General features: G+C 44.0%; 1 protein-coding gene across 1 annotated transcript in view; it reads right to left on the bottom strand.

The window, feature by feature from the left end:
- The window catches only part of NTF3 (neurotrophin 3), a 60,650-nt gene extending 43,321 nt beyond the window's left edge, over window positions 1–17,329 (bottom strand). The window contains exon 1 of the mRNA XM_032762573.2: window positions 16,645–17,329. Within this exon, the coding sequence (XP_032618464.1) occupies window positions 16,645–16,662 (18 nt within the window). The 5' untranslated portion in view covers window positions 16,663–17,329. The remainder of the gene's footprint in view (window positions 1–16,644) is intronic.
- Window positions 17,330–18,521: the final 1,192 nt, after the last annotated feature.

Genomic DNA, 18,521 nt, shown 5'->3' on the forward strand with positions numbered 1-18,521 from the left:
ATATTGTTTTTCTACCTGTACTTACAAATTGGAAACAGAAGATTAGAGAAGCCTGGAGATAGAAATCACTCATAACCGAGAGAGAGCACAGAACAGAGACAGACAAAAAAGAGAGACACCCCAAAATTCCCTCCCTGAGCTTTGAAAAATCCGGTTTCCTGATTGGTCCTCTGGTCAGGTGTGTGGTTCCCTTTGTTTAACCCTTTACAGGTAAAAGAAACATTAACCCTTAGCTATCTGTTTATGACAACAACGCACAGCTTAAGCAAGTAAAGACACTCCTGAACCCTTGGGGTATGTGTCCTACATGGCTCTCTTCAGGCTTAAGCCAAGAAACCTCTTCAAATAAAACTTTGGGGTGGAGCTTGTTCCTGGACACTTCATTGTTACTGCTTGGTTTTCAAAGTTCAAGCTGTATCGGTTGATTTTAAATTGAGCACACTGGCCACGTGCGATATGTCTGTCCCCTGATTTGATGAAGTGTAACGTTAAAAAACAACAGGGTTCCATTGAAAATATTCACTTCTACAAATTCAAAGTTAGTTTTCAGTGCATATACTTCAATATTCCTTTTAAATTAAACTTGGCTGCAAGGCATGCCAGTAGATGTGCTTGCAAGGATATTCATGGAAAGGAGCCATGAAGGGGCATTTATTACAACCAAAACAATTTTGGTGGAAAACTGTATGCCGTAGCGGTTCAGCTCTAATGAAGAAATAGATTTAACAAGACATGGCAGAATATCTATCTAAAAGATAAGTTAGCATTTCGAAATTACTCTGGTGCAACATCAATGGTGTTGCCATGACATCCAAAAAGTCTCTGAATACTGTGGTGGTATCAGAATTGGAAAACGCACACAAGAGGTACAGATCTTCAGAAAAAGGAAAATAGTATAATGTTGGAAATCTCCACACGAGGGGTGAAATTTTGGCCCCATTGATATCAATGGGATTTTTCCATTGACTTGAACTGAGTCAGGATTTCTTCCAGCTAGTTCAATCCTTAGTATATTAACTGAAAAAATATAAAAGGGGAAGATAATCTGTAAGTACCCAAAAAGTAACAGAAGTCTGAACAAAAGAATATAGAAAAAGCAGCCGCCATTCTAGAGAAACCAGATTGGGTTCTCTTGGGACAGAATTATACATTAAAGAAGTAAGGGGGTAAATTAAATATAAACTCTCTATATTTTAGCAAAGTATTTGACAGTGTCTCATGAAATCTTCCTTGAAAGAGGAATTCAAATTGGTTTGGACATGATCATCATCATATGGATACAAAATTGGCTGATGGACCATAAACAAAGAGCGGCGATACATTTCCAGACCAAAAAACCTCTTGAAAACTTGGTGAAGTGAGAGTTCAGACTGGAAAATATATTGCCCCTTCAAATAAAGTTAATAGACTCATTTTAAAAGCACAAACACAAACCAAGTGGTTAATCCAGCTCCTGTTGATGTCAATAGACAGATCCCAGAGTTTCTTTCAAGTATCATCAATCCTAACGCTGCCAAGTATCACCATCCACCTTTTTACCTGTAAGTTGGAGACCCTCACCTATTTTTTATGACACTTCAATCTTCCTTGTTAGGTAGACAGTCATACAACATGGCCTTTAGGCAACTGATACACACCTACCCCTCCAGCTGGTGCTACCTCCTTTTGGATGCCTAGACCTGCCCACAAAGCTACACTCCATTTGTAATATATTCTACATCCTTTGTTCGTGTGACAGATGTTTTCATTTCTCCCCCACCCCAATCTCCTTTCTTCCACCTCCTGACAGTTGGCCAGGCTAGTCTACCCTCCCTTCCTCAATGCGGAGGGGATAAGAATCTGAAAGCCCCTACCTTTCTGACTACAGTAAAGGGCACACAGTTCTTGCCCTTGCTGCCCTGGAAGGCTAGTGTCATCCGTGTAACCCACTGGTATATGACAGATTGTCACTCTCTGCTGCTCCACAGACCTTATGAGTTGTGACTGCCCCACACACAGAGCCTTGGCTCTTTAGCTAAAGCTGCAGAATCTCATACTTCTAGGTCTGAAAGACCCTGACTCAATCCCTGTTGTGTCAGCCAGGAGGAGAGTTTTGTGCTACCATGGAGAGGGAAGGTAGGAACACACGATCCCATCTCCTGCTAGTAGATTCAGAACCACTTAGGGATTGGTGTTTTCCCAGCTACAGCAACAAGTCAGCCAGCCATTGTAGCACATATGGCTCACATATGGCTCCCACTCTTCCAGTGGCAAGACCCAGAGGGAGGCCAGGTTCCCCCAGGGGATTGCATAGGTGTTAAAATGAAAAAACACTGTTTGATCCTTGGTCTGCAGCTTTTATATTCGTGGTCTATGCCATGGTGAAGTGTCTCATTCTATACTAGAAACTAACACATAGCGAGAAATGGAAACTGGAGAGCAAATCAAACGTGCATAACAGAAATATTTAAAGACAAACCAACCCAAAATCTTTTTAACTATAATTGGGCAAATAGATATTGTTACAAGAGTGAAAAACCACCACTTCTCCAGAATTGCTCAACTCCCCCAAAACCCAACCATTACCACCACTTCTGTCTGATTGACCTCCAACTGCTCTAAACAAATAAATACAATAAACTTCTCCATAAACATGGACCACACAAAAAAATCATATGTGGAAAGGAGCTTTTTCCAGAAAATTTATGTCCTTGTTTACACTGGAAAGTTTTATCAGTAATACCACTATAGTTTTACTAGTATATTCCCCACCCCCACCTTATTCTGATAAGAATACCTTTTTTCAATATAGTTTATACCACTCCCCAAGTGACATAAGAAACTGAAAAAGGCTCTCTTATACCAGAATAAGGCTGTCTGCATGGGGATTAGACTGGTATAACTACATTGAATTTAAATTCAGACATTAGGTTATACTTAAAAAAAAACAAACACACACACCTTTCCCCATCTAGACAAGGGATGTGTGTATGGGTTGGTGGGGAGGGGGGAGATGTCAAAATAGGACTTGAAAGAAATCTGTCACACTCAACTGTGGATTTTTTATTCTGATTCTGTAGCAACTAAATGGAACAACTTTATGGCATGGATGGACTTCTCTAGAAGGGAATGCTGGAGGGATCAGTGATTTTAAAACTTTATTAATGTGGAAAAGGAAGTAAACTGTACATTTAATTCAGTTCACAAATGGTACTAAATTCATATGTTCCCATTTTAGCTGCATGGTAGGTAAAATGTTTCTGCTTCTGAGATCAGGCACCAGCTGCAGGTGTGAGCTTTAAAATTCTATTTGCTTTACATGGCTGAATGCTACTGAGGAATACTGAGGTCTATATAATACTAAAAAAAAAAAAAAAAAAATAGATGACTTGCTCCAGGAGTGTACTTCTGACAACTGTTTTGTTTTGTGTGTAGGATGAGGGTTGTAATCTAACTTTTAAAATGTGCTTTTTCACTTTTAGGAAATTCCATTTTGATAAATAGTTATGTATTTCAGGGGGTGGGGGGGGCAAGAGGTTGGGGCATGGCATGCTCTCTTTCATCCCCATCCCAGAAGGTTCTTGCTTAATAGTTTTTTCTTCCTCCCTGTTATTGGATGGTGTCACAGGGTAGCTTGTCCCCGTGAGTAGGTCAGACCCAGCTCCCCTGTGTCAGAGCAGATGGGCACAATTGAGACAATGAAAGAAAGCAGGGCTAACCCTGGGGCTACAAAGATCTGTCAGAAGGCAGGTAGAGAAGGAATAACTGAGGCAGGCTGTGCTTGGGGATGGGAACCACAGAGGAGTTGAGCTAACTCTGGTGATGACTCCCTGGAACATGCAAGAGGTAGCCCTAGGGCCTCTGTTCTCTTTCTGAGGCACAACTGGCTGAGAACAATGCTGGTTGAAGGAAAATGGGCTGCAAGAAGGGAGTTTACTGGAACTGGGAAACTACAGGAAGCAGGATTACCAGAAACCCTATGGAGAGGAGGCTGTGAAACTCTAGGACTAAGAGTGAGCTGAGGAACTGTTTTTTTCATCTGAAATATGCTTATTCTTGGACAAATAACCCTGTTTAAAGGAGATTGAGCATGGCAGTGAGTGCTTGTTAAACTGGGGAGAAGCCCTGCCACATCACATACACTGGAGAATACAGGCACTTGGATTTGTCTCTGATACAAGGGGAGAGTGAGATGGCTCTCTGGTACCGGTGAAGAGGGGGAAACAGATGCAGGGTGCCATAGAATGGCTTTTGACCATGTGGGGGCATTTGATAATAAAGCAGCAACACATGTGGTATAAATGAACTAAATAAAGTTGGAAACATGGGCAGGAGATTTATCTTGTTAAACAACCAGAGGGTACTGTTCCTTATGTTCTGTAATGATGGATAACTAAGGGGTTCTCTCCCACTTCTTATTGTCCAATAAGCCTTTGAAGTTTATTCTTCGCAAAGTAAACCCAGACAAAGTTCCTCTTCTCTGCTGAGGTGTAGACACCATGCTGCCTCTCTCATCCTTTGGTCCGTTTGCATTTTCAGTTGCCTTAATCACTTTGTTTACCTTAGATGTAAATGTACTTTCATTGTCTTTGGCCTCACCTTGCTCAATTTTCATTGGAGACACAGGCTAAACAACATTGTCTGGCTTGGGTAGACTTGTGTATCCACTGCCTCCAAAACCTATTTTAAGAACATATTTCCAGCACAAACAAAAAACTCTTTATATACACACACACACACACCACACAATGATATTCATGTCAAGATTGTCACCAGTTTTTAATATACCTTACAAGAAACTGTTTGGCTAGATAGTCTGACAACGGTGATTTCAGTGTGTACTATGCCAGCTGGCATCAAGGAACAGTTAGGGTCACACTTTAAAAACATAAGAATGATCTGACCCAGTATGGCCAAAGGTCTATCCAGCCCCAGATCCCTGTCTGCTGACAGTGGCCAGTGCCAGGTACCCCAGAGGGAGTGAACCTAACAGAGTAATTATAGAAGTCTTCCACCATCTCATCTCTGCATCAGAGCTAGGGACACCATTCTGTACATCCCGAACATTAATGAGACTTCACCCACCATGAATTATCTAGTTCTCTTTTAAACCCTGTTATAGTCCTTGCCTTCACAAACCTCCTATCAGGCATGAGTTCCCAGTTGACTGTGCACTGTGTTGAAGAACTTCCTTTTGTTTTTAAACCTAGTCTCTGCCCTTAGTTCCATTTTGGGGCCCTAGTTCTGATATTATTATTTTAATTTAATTAAAGAAAGCGGGGACACAGTTACTGTGTTTGTAACTGGGATCTCCTAAGTATATGTACTATAGAAAGTACCAAAAAGCAAGCTTTTGTAATGGAACCAGTAAGTTGAATGTTTGTTTACTTTCCCTATGATAAGCTAGAAGTTACTATGCCAATATATATAATTTTGCAAAGCCTGCAGTGCAACGTTGAATATTTGAGTGGATTGTTTTTTTTTTTTAAAAGCAGTCAGCATATAACATACCTTCTGCTCCACTTGAATCACATGGACATTTTACCACTGACTTCAGTGGGAACAGAGTTAAGACAATGCAGAACACATTTGACAATTCCACCCTTAGCACAGCATTTCTACAATTACAGAATTTCCTGTATTCTAACTTTTTAAAAGACATTAAAATCTAAGGAATTTTGAATAGGCCTCTGGCTTTGAAGGGACTTTTTGCCAAACTCATTCCTAGGAAAGACAAAATGAAACGTGATAGTTCCATGTTATTGGTCTTAATTTGGGAGGTAAAAAATGGCTGGTTTCATATTCTAGGATTTGCCCAAAGACAATCCAGATTGGTGACTCATTGGAGAGTGAAAGTAACAGTCCTGTCACCATCAGATGGACGGAACTGCCAAAAGCAGTAAGTGATGTTTAAAAAAATTAAACACTCTGGTCAGAAAAGTTAACAGGCATGTGCAGTATGATTTGGTAGCACAATTGTACAAAGGTCTTAGAATTTTCAGTTGAAATTTGGCAATTTCAGATTTGGATACACATTCATGAATTCAGAGTTTAATACATGTCATACATACATCTAGTTGCATGACTTTTGTTAGCGTGTGCTTTAAAGGCACAGGGTGTGATTCTGATCTCACTGTGGTATGACTGAGGAGTAACTCCATTGTAATCAGCAGGGTTACAACAGTAAGTGAGATCAGAATCAAACCTGCTGAAGTTAGTTATTGCCTAAATTTTTGCCAGCTGTATATTCAGATGATGAAAAAAAGATAGGGGGCTGGGGACAGTGGGAGAGAGGGAGATGGCTGGGAAGGGAAATTCTTGCCTTTTAGGCTTTGGTGCGTTGACTCCTGAAATGCTGCTTTCAGTTCTAGAAGCCTGCCTGCATTACCAAAAAGTAGTAGCTAATCTGGACAGAATGCACAGAGCAACAGATAAATAGAGAATAAAACAACAATCTACACAGCTGGTTTATAAAAATATTTGAATGGTTTAAGCTATGAACGGCCCTTGCATGGAGTGGAGAGAGGATACAAAGAACTTTCCCCTCCCCTTACATATCCTGCTCAAGGACCAAGTACAGTTTCAGTCCCTCCACTTTGAGGAGCATAGAGACCTCCTCCCTCAATAGCGAAAGGAGAGAAGGCTGTTGTATCCTAAATGAAGTGCAACCTATGTACTGCTTGTAAATGCAGGAGATGGCAGTGAGGGATATTGCCATGCAGTTTCACACAGCCTTCTACTCAAGGATGTGCCCTGAAAGCACAGTCTGACCTTGTCTAGTCTATTCTTGGGCCTGGTCTACATCTAAAAATTAGATTGTCCTAGCAATGTTGCAGAGGACTGGGTGGTGTGGTGTGGAGTGGAGGGAACTCATGCCCTGTACAGCATAGTTAAGTCAGCCTAACCCTTGATGTAGGCATAGCCAGGTCAGTAGAAAAGTCTTCTGTTGATCTTACTACTGGGGAAGTAAATTAATTACACTGATTGAAAAAACCCTTTCAGTGATGTGGGTAGTGTCTACACTACAGTGGCACAACTGCAGCACTGTAGATGGGCTGCTGTGGTGTAGCCATACCCTTGGCAAGATCTACTAGATCTGACTATGGAACACATTCCAAGAGAAAACTGAGCAAATCCAGATTCTTGATCATCTTTAGGAGACACAGCAAAGCCTTCCTCTTGAAAAAGACTTCTCTGCTATAAGGGTGATACTTCTAATACTGACGCCCCTTTCTAACCCAAAACCCTCTACCATCCTCCCAGCCCCTTAAAAAGGGTAAAAATAGTATCTACACAATCAGTCCCCAAAACCCTACCCAAGCAGAGGGGTTTTTTTTGCCCCCACATAAGAGATGTGCAGAGTCTCCATTAAGTCTACTAAGGGCTTTGCTATTGTTATTGATTTTGACAAGGAAGGTACTAATGCACCAAGTGTTAGGTAGCCATATATAACCCTCAATTAGTTAAGTGAACAAGAAAGTCTGTGGAATGGTTTCACTGGAGTGATGGATGTCCAATTTCCCCTTCCTTGTCACTTGATCCTCTCCACTACTTTCCTCCCCCTGGGATCCCTGTGTTCTGAGGCTGGGATGGGAGCTGCAGAGCCTGCCTGCTCATGAGATGCAGGTAGGTGGTGGCCCCAGCTGAGCAGAGGCTGGCATGGGTTGGTGACCTGGCACCTGCCTCCCCTCCCTAGTAACTGGACTTTTAGTGTGCAGTCAGTACATCTAACCAGACACAGTATAGGTCCTCTTTTGACCAGACTTTCAGGTCAAACACCAGACACCTGGCAACCCTACTTGATGCCCTGCATTATCAGAGGCAGACAGAACACATTTCCCAAATGCACAATACACACATACCACATCACCTTTCCACTTCCTCTACACTCCTTCCTCTGAGCATCACAATGGCTTGAAGTCCTTTGATTAGGCAAAGGCTGGACTTCTTTGAAATGCTGCTGCAGATGACAAAGAATCCTGGGATATGTTTGGGGGCTAAAGAAAGAAAAACAGGAACTCTACTTTTTATAAATGGATTTATAAAATATTATAATTATATTCATTTGAGGGAATAACACAGATATACTGACAATGTGGGTGGAATTTTCAAAAGCAGTCAGCATTAGCCTAACTGTTCCCACTGATGACAATACTAAAACTTCCACTGACTTCAGTGGGAGCAGAGTAAGGCCAATGCCGAGTGCTTTTGAAAATCCCATTCCATATTTGTTGGAGCCTAAGACCACCAGGTTCCCAAATTTGATAGATGACTTCTTAGTAGCACTCTAAGATTGGTGCCAAAGAGCTTTTATATAATGCTGCTTTTTATTTTATATAAGTTTATGATGAAGTCACTGGATGATCTCTATGAACATAAATCCTAGCTACTCTGAAGCCCTCACATATCTAGCTACATTAAGAAGTTTTACTTTTCATATGTTCAGATGAAATATTTTGCTTAATCCCTTGAGAATGAGTTTTCTTACCTATACCTATGGGAAAACTTTAAGTATTGACCAATAGATACAATTAATCAAAAGAAAATCCTGAACAAGTAGCTCTTTTGAGTGACCTGAAATCTAGTTCTTGTAATTCATTATTCCATTTCAGTCTTCTGGAGCTTAAAGATGAAAATTATTATTTTCCAGGAGTATCCTTCATTCCTATTCTTTCAGATAGTCCTCTAAGTAGAGTGATCACCAAGGTTATAGTTGTTCTCTTATCTAATCTCTAGTACAGTGGTTGAACTGTTGCTTGCCAGCATCTTTATAATGAACTATTAAGTTTACACAGGATATTTTCCCTTTTGACATAGAATATATAAGTTACTCCCAGTTACTCCTTATAGTTGAAGGAATAAGTTAGCTAGTTTCTCCGTAAGCGTCACAGCAGCCGTGGGGTTTCAGGAAAGACTTGAATGCATATAGTGTAGTGGTTTCTCGAACGCGCTCAGGAAGGAAAATGTGATGCATAGGTAACAGCATGGAAAAAAGCACAGAAGAAGCTGACAAATAGCAAGATGAGGCTTGCATGATTGGCAGGGTTATTCAGAGCTTTGAAAGTAATAAGAAATGTGACCCTTGATGCAGTGCAGAAATTCAAAGCAGAACAACGATTTGGTTGGAGCAACAAATGAAGACATTTTTAGTGGCAGCGCTCATATGAGCTAGAGAGGCAAAGAGGGTGCCAGGAAGCCCAGAGAAGAGGAGGTTATATTTTATTACCTTCACATTTTCCCCAATCGTACACAGTCACTTGCCCCAGACACTTTCCGTTCAGACACAGGCCTCCTATCTATTCTCCAAAACATACTGGATTGAAAACTGGATGAAGGGTAGTAAACCAAGAGCAATGATAAACAGGGATTATCAAGGTAGGGGAGGTGTCTGGTGGGGTACCACATGGATCAGGGTTAGACCTGTTGTTTAACAGTATTTTTAAATGATCTGGAAGAACTGGAACAAACAGCATGTAGTTCAATGTATAGACTATACTAAACTGAGATGTGTTGCAAACCCCATGAGAGACAGGGAAGTAATAAAATGGGACCTAGAAAGGTTAGAAAAAATGAGTAAAAAGTAGAAGATTCAGAGTGGAAATATCAAAGCAAATACATCTGGGGAAAACTAATGTGAAGCACAAAGATTAAGTGTGAGGGAGAAAGCTGGAAAGCAGTAATGCTGAAAGAGACCTAGGCATGACATGAGACAATAAATTAGATGTGGATTTCCAGTGTGATACGGGAGTATTAAAAAAAAAATCAAATGTGATTAACAGTGACATGCCAGAAAGCAACATGTCACGGAACAAAGAGTTGAAAGAATCCACCATCTCTGGCACAATGGGAATACTGCCTTCGTTTTGGCCACCTCAGTGCCAGAAAGACGGGGATTAAATTGGAGGGACTTCATAGAGAGCACATGAGGCCAGTTGTGCATCGCATGTATTGTTTCATTTTTATCTTGTTACATGCAGTTTTGATGCCAACAATATCAAAGACTTCAGTGCCTGGTGGTCCTGAAAATTTATCCTATTGATAGTACTTTGAGCATTGATATTAATCATAGCCAAAAATTTATGAGCCATTGTTTGAACCATATATCATAGCTGCAGAAGCAGGAGACAAAAACTCTGATTTTTGGTTTGGAAGCTGAATCCTATGCATTCCCAAATCCTGCCTCTCAACAGATCAAGGAAGCTGCTCGTCTATGTAAAATTTGGTCAGTCACCTCATGAGTGATGGTACTATCTTAGGTTTTGTCTATAAATGAGTTATTCCATAATAGCTCATTTAATGTTCAGGGCCGTCCAGGCCCCAGTTGCGCCAAGCGCATGCTTGGGGCAGCACGCCACAGGGGCGCTCTGCCGATACGGAAGGCAGCAGAGCGGCTCGGTGGACCTCCCGCAGGTGTCCCTGCGGAGGGTCTGCCAGTCCCGCAGCTTCCGGGTGGAGCAGCCGGCAGGCACGCTGCGCGGAGATCCACCGGAGCCGCGGGACAGGCGAGCGGCAGAGCGCCCCCCACAGCGTGCCGCCGTGCTTGGGGCGGCGAAATGGCTAGAGCTGGCCCTGCCTGTGTTAATCCAAATTTACTTTCAAGCATAGACAAGCCCTTCAGGGTAAATCTATGCTAGATTTTTTGCTTCTCTTCTAACCTGATTAGCTCAAGTTAATTGGCAACTACCAGCTTTGGAAATGCTAATCTAGACACTCTATAAATGTGTTGTTTACCCTAAGGCTTTGCCTAGGAACAAATTTGTGGATTGTCCAAACATGAGTAACAAGTGCAAAATCTGCAGTCTAGACAAACCCACAGTAGAGGAACTTATTGTTCAAAGGGTGTGAATGACCAGCTGATGGCTGGGACATTTATTGCTGTCTTGCTTAAGGTGATGGTTAGACCAAAACACTTAGCTGATGCACAGAAACTGTTTACGGTGCTTTGAAGATTGCCTTGTTCTGGAAACACATGAAATGAACTGCCATCTCTTTCCATAACCCTGAGATGGAATTGATTGTATCTGTGCTCCAGATGACATCACCTTACTATTTGCAAGTATATACACCCACACCAACACTTCCACCGTACACAGCTCCCAATCCTTCACTATATAGCAGATTGGGAAACACAGGTGAGTGTGCCTGGGAAACAGTACAAGGACCACTCCCCTTGGGGCATCATGTGCCCCAGAAGAACACAAAGGGATAGAGTGGCGGTAGAACCCCAGCACCACTCCCTACTGCAGTGGCCCACACAACAGGTAGCTGCATCAATGGAAGTAGGCTGTAGTATTTGAATGGATGGTGCCACTTTTATAATCTCTCCCCAGGCACAATCTTTCCTTGGGCCTCTCACTGGGAAGTACAGTGCACACTAGAGGCAGAATACACAAGGCTGTCTCTCTCTCTCTGTTTCTAGGTTTATACATTCCTTCCCACACACAACTAATTCTCAACACCCCAGCTACCCCATATACACATCCTACTATCCTCTCTTAACACACTTTCCCTTCCCCTTCCCCCCCCCCCTCCAAATTCCACATCCTGCACTGACAGACCCACAACCATAGGTGGATAAACACCTTCTATACAGCACAGTCCTTGTTATCCACACACTATTATTCCCCTTACCTCTCCTCTAACCTTCACAGAAAGGGACATACATTACCCCTACTCTACATGGACACAGATGTCCCCACAAAAAATATATTCCACCCTTTGCAAATAGAGATTCATACCTTTGTCACAATTGTGTATGCAGGTTGCCAAAGTTAATTGATATCCACATGCTGTCACCCCTAAACTCCCACACCTTTCTGTGTGGCCCTGAAACTCCAGCACCAGTTGCACCCCTGGAACCAAAGTGTTGCCCTTCTCTTCTGGCAGGATTATGGATTTGTTTGCTGCTGTTTGTTTTTTTTTAAATTATGGAATATAGAGCAGGAGCTTTGGTATAAGTAAGGGTATTATTGTGGGATTGTTTGGACTAAGTTGTGGGCTCAGCACACTTGTCATTCTTATTTCATCTGGCAATGAGTTCCATAGTCTTGGGACAGTTCCTATTGAGTGTCTGTCTCCTGTGGTCATGAGTCTCCCTCTGTTGGTCAAGTGCTTCATTGTTCCAGTGGGATGTAACAATCATGGGAGTTTGTGATCACACACAGGGGGGAAATGGTCTATTTGGTAGCTAGAACCAGTTCCATGCATGGATTTGGAAAATTAGGACAAGGAGCCTGAGTTGGACTCTGCGTTCAATGGAGAATCAGTGCAGACAGTATTTAATCAAGATGATGTTTTCCTGGCATGCTTTGCTGTTGACCAAGTGGGCTTGCTGAGCCCTGAAGTTGCTAGGTCTTTTGCAGGACATGGAGATTCCTGGTTATTGTGGGCCAGATTTTCAGCTGGTGTAAGTCAGCAAAACTACATTGGCTTCAATGCTAGCTGCGGTCCTGGCCCACATAACTGCAATATTCAAGCTGTAGTGTTATGTTTGAGCCTATCACAGTAGCCACATCAGACTCCATCTTCTGATGGAATGCTGCAGATAGAAATAGGAGGCATTTTTCACTGTGGTTATCTGAGTATCCAAGTGTAGCATAGTGCCTAAAAGGACCCCGAGGCTGCAGATCAAGTTAACAATCTGAGAACACATGCCTCAAATGGATAGGATTGTTATGGAGAAAAAGACTTCCTCGGTGTTTCCCCCTTGCCTTCAGCATTGCCTCAGGCTTCAATTTCAGCCAGATGCTCTTCATTCAGGGTACACTGAGATGGTGCCCTTCACCTTTGCAATTCATCTCTCTCCCCCCAACATTTCTCTGCTTTACATACAGTCTATCACACTCATATTCAGTTTAGCCATCTCTCCCTACTCACTCTACAAAAACATCTTCTAACCCCATACAAACACCTATCCTGCTCCTCTCGCCCCCTTATTCTAACACAACCAGACCCCACATTCAGACATGTTGCAACCCTATCACACACATCTCTCCCAATAGCCTCTCCAATACACATACAAACAGCATTGCTCACACACACTTTTATAACATTTGCGCAGACACAAGCCCCTCAGTAACAGGCTCTTACACACAGCTCATCTACTCCTGCATGTTCCCAAACTTACTACCATCTCCCTGCCCCAGTACACACTTCCCTCTAAAGCTCTCTGCCGATAATCTAAACACCTCCCATGCAATCCCCATGTACCCACACATCCCTAACCCAACCCACAAACAGTAACCACATCTACCAATCCCCCCCGCCCCCATCACCTGTGTCCACCTGCAACAAGAATTCATCTACCTTTCCCATACCCTCTCCCCTACACCGAACTGACTACATCCAAAAACTACTCATGCTGCCATGCAAGCATATGTAACCTCCCACACCCTTACAACATCCTCTACACCTACATCCATACTGCCCTGCAGTTAGCCCGGACCCCCCTGCCCCCACACTCATTCCTATTCCTCACCACGCACACTCCATCCATCTCAAAGCTCTCCCTATGTGCCTGCTCCCACACACCCCCACACAATCCCTGAGCCCTCACACATCCTGACTCTCATCCCTCCCCACCACAACTTTTATTTATCCTTCCTTGAATAGCCCTTTCCTTCACTCATAAACATCCATAATGCCTCTGTCCACTTTCATGCCATAACCTGTCACCATCCCTCCAAACTTTCCAAAGAGACAACCCTATTCCTGAATCCCTCACACAAATATACTAGCCTCCTCATCACTTACTCCTTAACTATTTCCAACATCCCCTTACCTCTTCCCCTTAATGTAATCTATGCCCCTACCAAACACCCCTTGCCTTCCCATAATACCACACGCTGTACTCCCACTCCTGACTCCCCTCAGACTTATCCCTCAACTACTCCTCCACACAGCCAGCCCTCCCACTTCCTCTACTCCCCGCACCTTACAGCCCCCACCTCCATAGTGCCAATACATTAGCAGAGAAACAGGCTATAGTGTACCATTCCCTTTCCCTCACTTCCCTTTACTTGCCCCCCCCCTTCCTCCCATTACACCCGCACCTTATACCTCAATCCCCCTTCAGACAATCACACTCCCCTTACCCAGCCCTGAATTCACACTAACCTCCAAACACATACAACTCTATAGCCATTCCTTTTGTCACACTTTGCCTCCACGTGCCTTACATTCCCCCATATCACACTCCCATCCTCCACATATGCTTTTTACCTCCCCACAAACATGCATCTTTTTCCTTTTCTGCCCAAGTCCCTTATGCACCCCACACATTACTTCACTCCTTACACTCCCATGATTATATACCTCTGCACTTTGCTCTCCCTCCTCCTACAATGTTTCTCACTTCCATACCCCATCTCTCCTCTAAAACTATGCTTTATGTTTGTGCCCCTCACCTGCCCTTCACATGAACCCCATGCATTCCCCCATCTACACCCCCTTTACAGCCACATGCCTCAAACCCCACCACATCTTTACCCTCCCTTCACACTTCATCCCACCCACATACTCCCAATTAGCTCATCCCCCCTTTCAATCCCTACTCCCACCTTTTACTCCAACCCTGCCTCACAACCACACACTAATTTCTTCTGGCTCCACCAGCCTCCTGACCTCCCTCACCCATGACCCCTGGCCACCTGCCTTACAGACTCTGGGCTCTTCCCTCCCCATACACCTTTGCAGTTCCCTTGATCTTCCCCCACACTCACCCACCATCCCCACCCTGCATACTCTTTCCTCTCCATCCCCCCACTCCCTGAAGTTCTCTCTGCTTCTGCAGGGCCCCTACCTTCCATACCCAGACTCCTCCCTTTCACAGAATCCTACAGGCCTCATTTTAGACCCCATACAGGCATTCCTTAGCTGCCTGTCCTCCCCAAACACACAGCCTTGTGCCCTTTTCCCCTCCACCCATACATCTCATGCCTCCACTACAGCACCTGCCACCCCCCCACACACACCCAACCCTGTCCCCAGTCCACACCCTTTCTCCTCTCTCCCCACGTGTTTACTTTCCCTTAAGGTCTCCCAAACACACCCATGATTCCCCACCCACCCGTGTTCCCCGTTGCACCCCTCACCTGTCATGCACTAAACACACACAACCTTCCCTCTTCTCTGGCATAATCCTGTCACCCCCACAACCCTGGGCTTTCCCCTTTACACACACCCCACTTAATCCTCCCAGCAAAAATCCCCCACATCCCTAACCTCAGCAAGCCTACCACGCCACGCACCCCTCCCCTAGCCCCACTTCCCTACACACTCCTCCCCACATTCATACCTATCTTCCCTCCTCGCCCCCTTTCCCTCACGCACCCAGTGCTCCCGATACTGACACGTGTGTATCAGAGACCAGCCTTCCTACTACAGGCAGCTGGAATCACTCCTCACTCGCTTGCCTGTCGGCTGCTTTTATCCATTGTGCCACGAGCGTGAGCACCGGGGTTGTTTGCCGTCGGCTGTTGCTGACACCTTTGGCAGGAGTTGCAGTCTGTCACCCTTCACTTTCTGATACACAGAGCAGGTACGGCTGAGCTGGGGAGGGCTGGCTTTTGTCAGGGCGCTTGTCGGTAGGCACGGCGTTAGGGCAAACTTCACCCTCTATTTGGACGCTTCACGCGAGCCTAGCAGCAAAGGGGACTTTCTCGAAGAGCTTATAGGAACAGAGCGGAGCACATCTCGCACATCCCTGTCTATTGAAAAGGTTCTCGTCTCTACATCCCTGGTTTGCAATATGGAAATCAGACAATGCCCTCGTAGTAGCCTAATGCAACGCCAACTGTTCCTTTCTCTAGATACAGCATATTTCTAGAGCAAGAGAGAAGGCAAATGTTTGTCTCTCTTCCTCCCTCCCCCCACAAAAAACCTAAAACAAACGAAAAAAAAAACAACAACAACAAAAAAAAACCACAACCCAACCCTCGCCAGTAACTGACTTTCTAAGCTTCGATTCAGCTGCTTGCTTGAGAAGCTGCTTTTATTTCCCTCTCTGTGCGTGTGTGGCTGCCTGCTACATTCCTAGAAGGCACTTTCCAAAGACTGGAAATCGTACGGTGTCAGACTAAGTTTCCTGCCTTGCCAACTCCAAGTGAATGTATCAGTTCACCTAGACACAGATGTGCAGATAATCCTTTGATCTCCAGGCCCTTCCAGAGAATTTAGCGGTTGGGTTTGAAGGGAATGTGGGGGGTAGTTTTAAAGGTCATGCATAGGCGCTCCGTGTCTGGCACAAGAAAAAAGCGCCAGCGAAGTTAGTTACCTGAGCGAGGCGAGGTCTGTAAACTGGGAATTCTGACTTTGCTTGTCATGGGCTCTACCTTTCCCTCGGGGCAAGTGTGCTGAAGCTGATCCTTGCATTCCCCGCTCAGGCTTTGCAATCCTTTTGTTGTATCTGAAGGGGCTGGTTCCCCTCTTAAAATAAAGCCACGAGTCTTCCTTGCTTTTGCCTCCGCAAATCGGATTCTTTTAGCACCCGTGACCCTCCGGCTGCTTCCCTGCTGCGGACCTGAACAGCGAGTGAGGAGTCTCCAGACTAAGGAGAGGACTGAGGGTGAACGCACTGAGGCAGGCTCTAGAGGTTGGGACAGATCTTTCAACAAGACCCCCGCCCCCCCTTCCCGACCCTATTAGAAAATGTCATATTTCCCTTACCGTGGTAGGAGTAACCATGGCATCCGTGTGAATGTTTCCAGAAAAGTCGACATGAAGAGAGAAGTTGATGTAAATATGTTCATTCAAAGTCCCAAAGTTGGTTTGCTTTGGCTGTGCAGAGTTGCTCTATGGGAGAGGAGCCTTAAACTCTGAGTCCCGTGAACATAATCTGCTCGATTATAACAAACCAGCTCAGCCAGATGGCTCTGTGCTCTGCGGATTAACCCCTTTATTGCCACGCTCTGCCTTCCCTACCTACCCTTTCCAATAACGCTGCCTGGCTAGGAAAGTCAGCGACTGAAGGAAGCTCTTTTTAATTTGCAAACGAACAATCCCCCATAAAGGTATTTCCCCCGTGTGTGTTTTAAAGAAGCACGATTTAAAAGACCTGTTGATCATTTTATCCCCCTCCTAACAGGATCTCCTCCTATTAAGAACAGTGTCAGCACCAGGGAACACTTTACAGAATTCCTTTGTTAAATCATAAACATCTCTTTCTAAATACGATTCTCAGAAGAGAAGTATTTTATAGCTCAAGTGGCTATGCATTAGCACTGTAATGGTTCACCCTCTCTCCAGCGCGCACACACCGTGGTCAAACTGTTTACATGTGTTGCTATTCTTACTCAAGCTCAGAAGTCATTAAAGGGCACACGAAACAGGTGAAAAAGTAAAGCAGAAGGAAATACTTACTAAAAAGCCTTTCTCCCTCCTACTCCTTTTTTTTTTTTAATTTAACTCCAAATTTTAAACCTGCTGGGTTGGTTAGTCGGTTCGCATTTTTGTAAGCCAAATGCCCCCTCCCCCAAAAAAATAAATTTGGAAGCAATATTCGTTTGTAAGAAGAGAAGCCAGGGGTGGATTCCTGACCAGATAGTCCTCACATTTTGATTTGTAGATTAGTCCATTAAGAAAAGGACAGGGGGTGCCAAAAACATGGAAAGTTCATCAGCCGTCAGCAGTGACTGGTTTCCAAACTTTTTTATTTAGAGTGATCGCTCACAGCGATCGTTGATAATTTTAGCTGCGTGCCTCTAATAGTCTCTCTCTAAATTTAAATGCTTATGTCATTGTTCTTTTCTGTTCGATTCAAGTATAATTTGAGCAAGTCATAACCCAACTCAAGGGGGCACACAAAACCTTTTGTTTGGCGCTCGCACTCTTCTGGGGAAGACATTTCCTTCAAGAATCTCAGTTCTGCGAGATTGTGTTTTATATTATTTCGTTATTCAAGCAAACTAATTTCCTCCTTGTTTTGTATAGTGTGATTTCACCCCTCATGCCCTCAGAGCATCTTTCTAGCCCCCTTTCGACCTTTAAATCTAGCTGGAGGCTTGTCACGTTTTAGGGATCTATTTTCAGCTGTAAATTGAAAAATTTTGTTTTTTAAATATTACGATCATCATCAGTAAAATAACACCATTGGGGACCTCTGTGCTATACGTAGTGTACCTGTCTTATATCATCACTGCCTGAGCTGACTGTCACATCTGAATGCCCAGGCTCAGAGGGAAAAAGTGCAATCTTCCACCGATGCCTCATAAGAATATTCTTCTAAAATTTGCTGCTCTCACAATCCACACGTAGCTTAAAGACTGGGCAACTCTAACGCGTTTTCTTCTTCACACTTTGCCTGTCTGCAGAATTTCCATCCAGACTTTTTTTAGAGCCTTTGTGACAAAAAGTGGAGTCAGATGTAAATTCTCTTCCCCCTCATACACACAGTGCAGTCAGATCGGGGTGCCTTTTTAATCTCCTGAAGAGCCAACAATAGAAATCTTTCCTGTGGCAGGCCAGTACTATGCTCCAGCAGCAGCAATCAAAGGGTTACGTTTCTGAAGACAGCCCAGAGCCGGGAACTTCGCTATTGCAGCCAG

Source organism: Chelonoidis abingdonii, chromosome 1 (genome assembly GCF_003597395.2).
Source record: "Chelonoidis abingdonii isolate Lonesome George chromosome 1, CheloAbing_2.0, whole genome shotgun sequence".
Taxonomy (NCBI): Eukaryota; Metazoa; Chordata; order Testudines; family Testudinidae; genus Chelonoidis; species Chelonoidis abingdonii.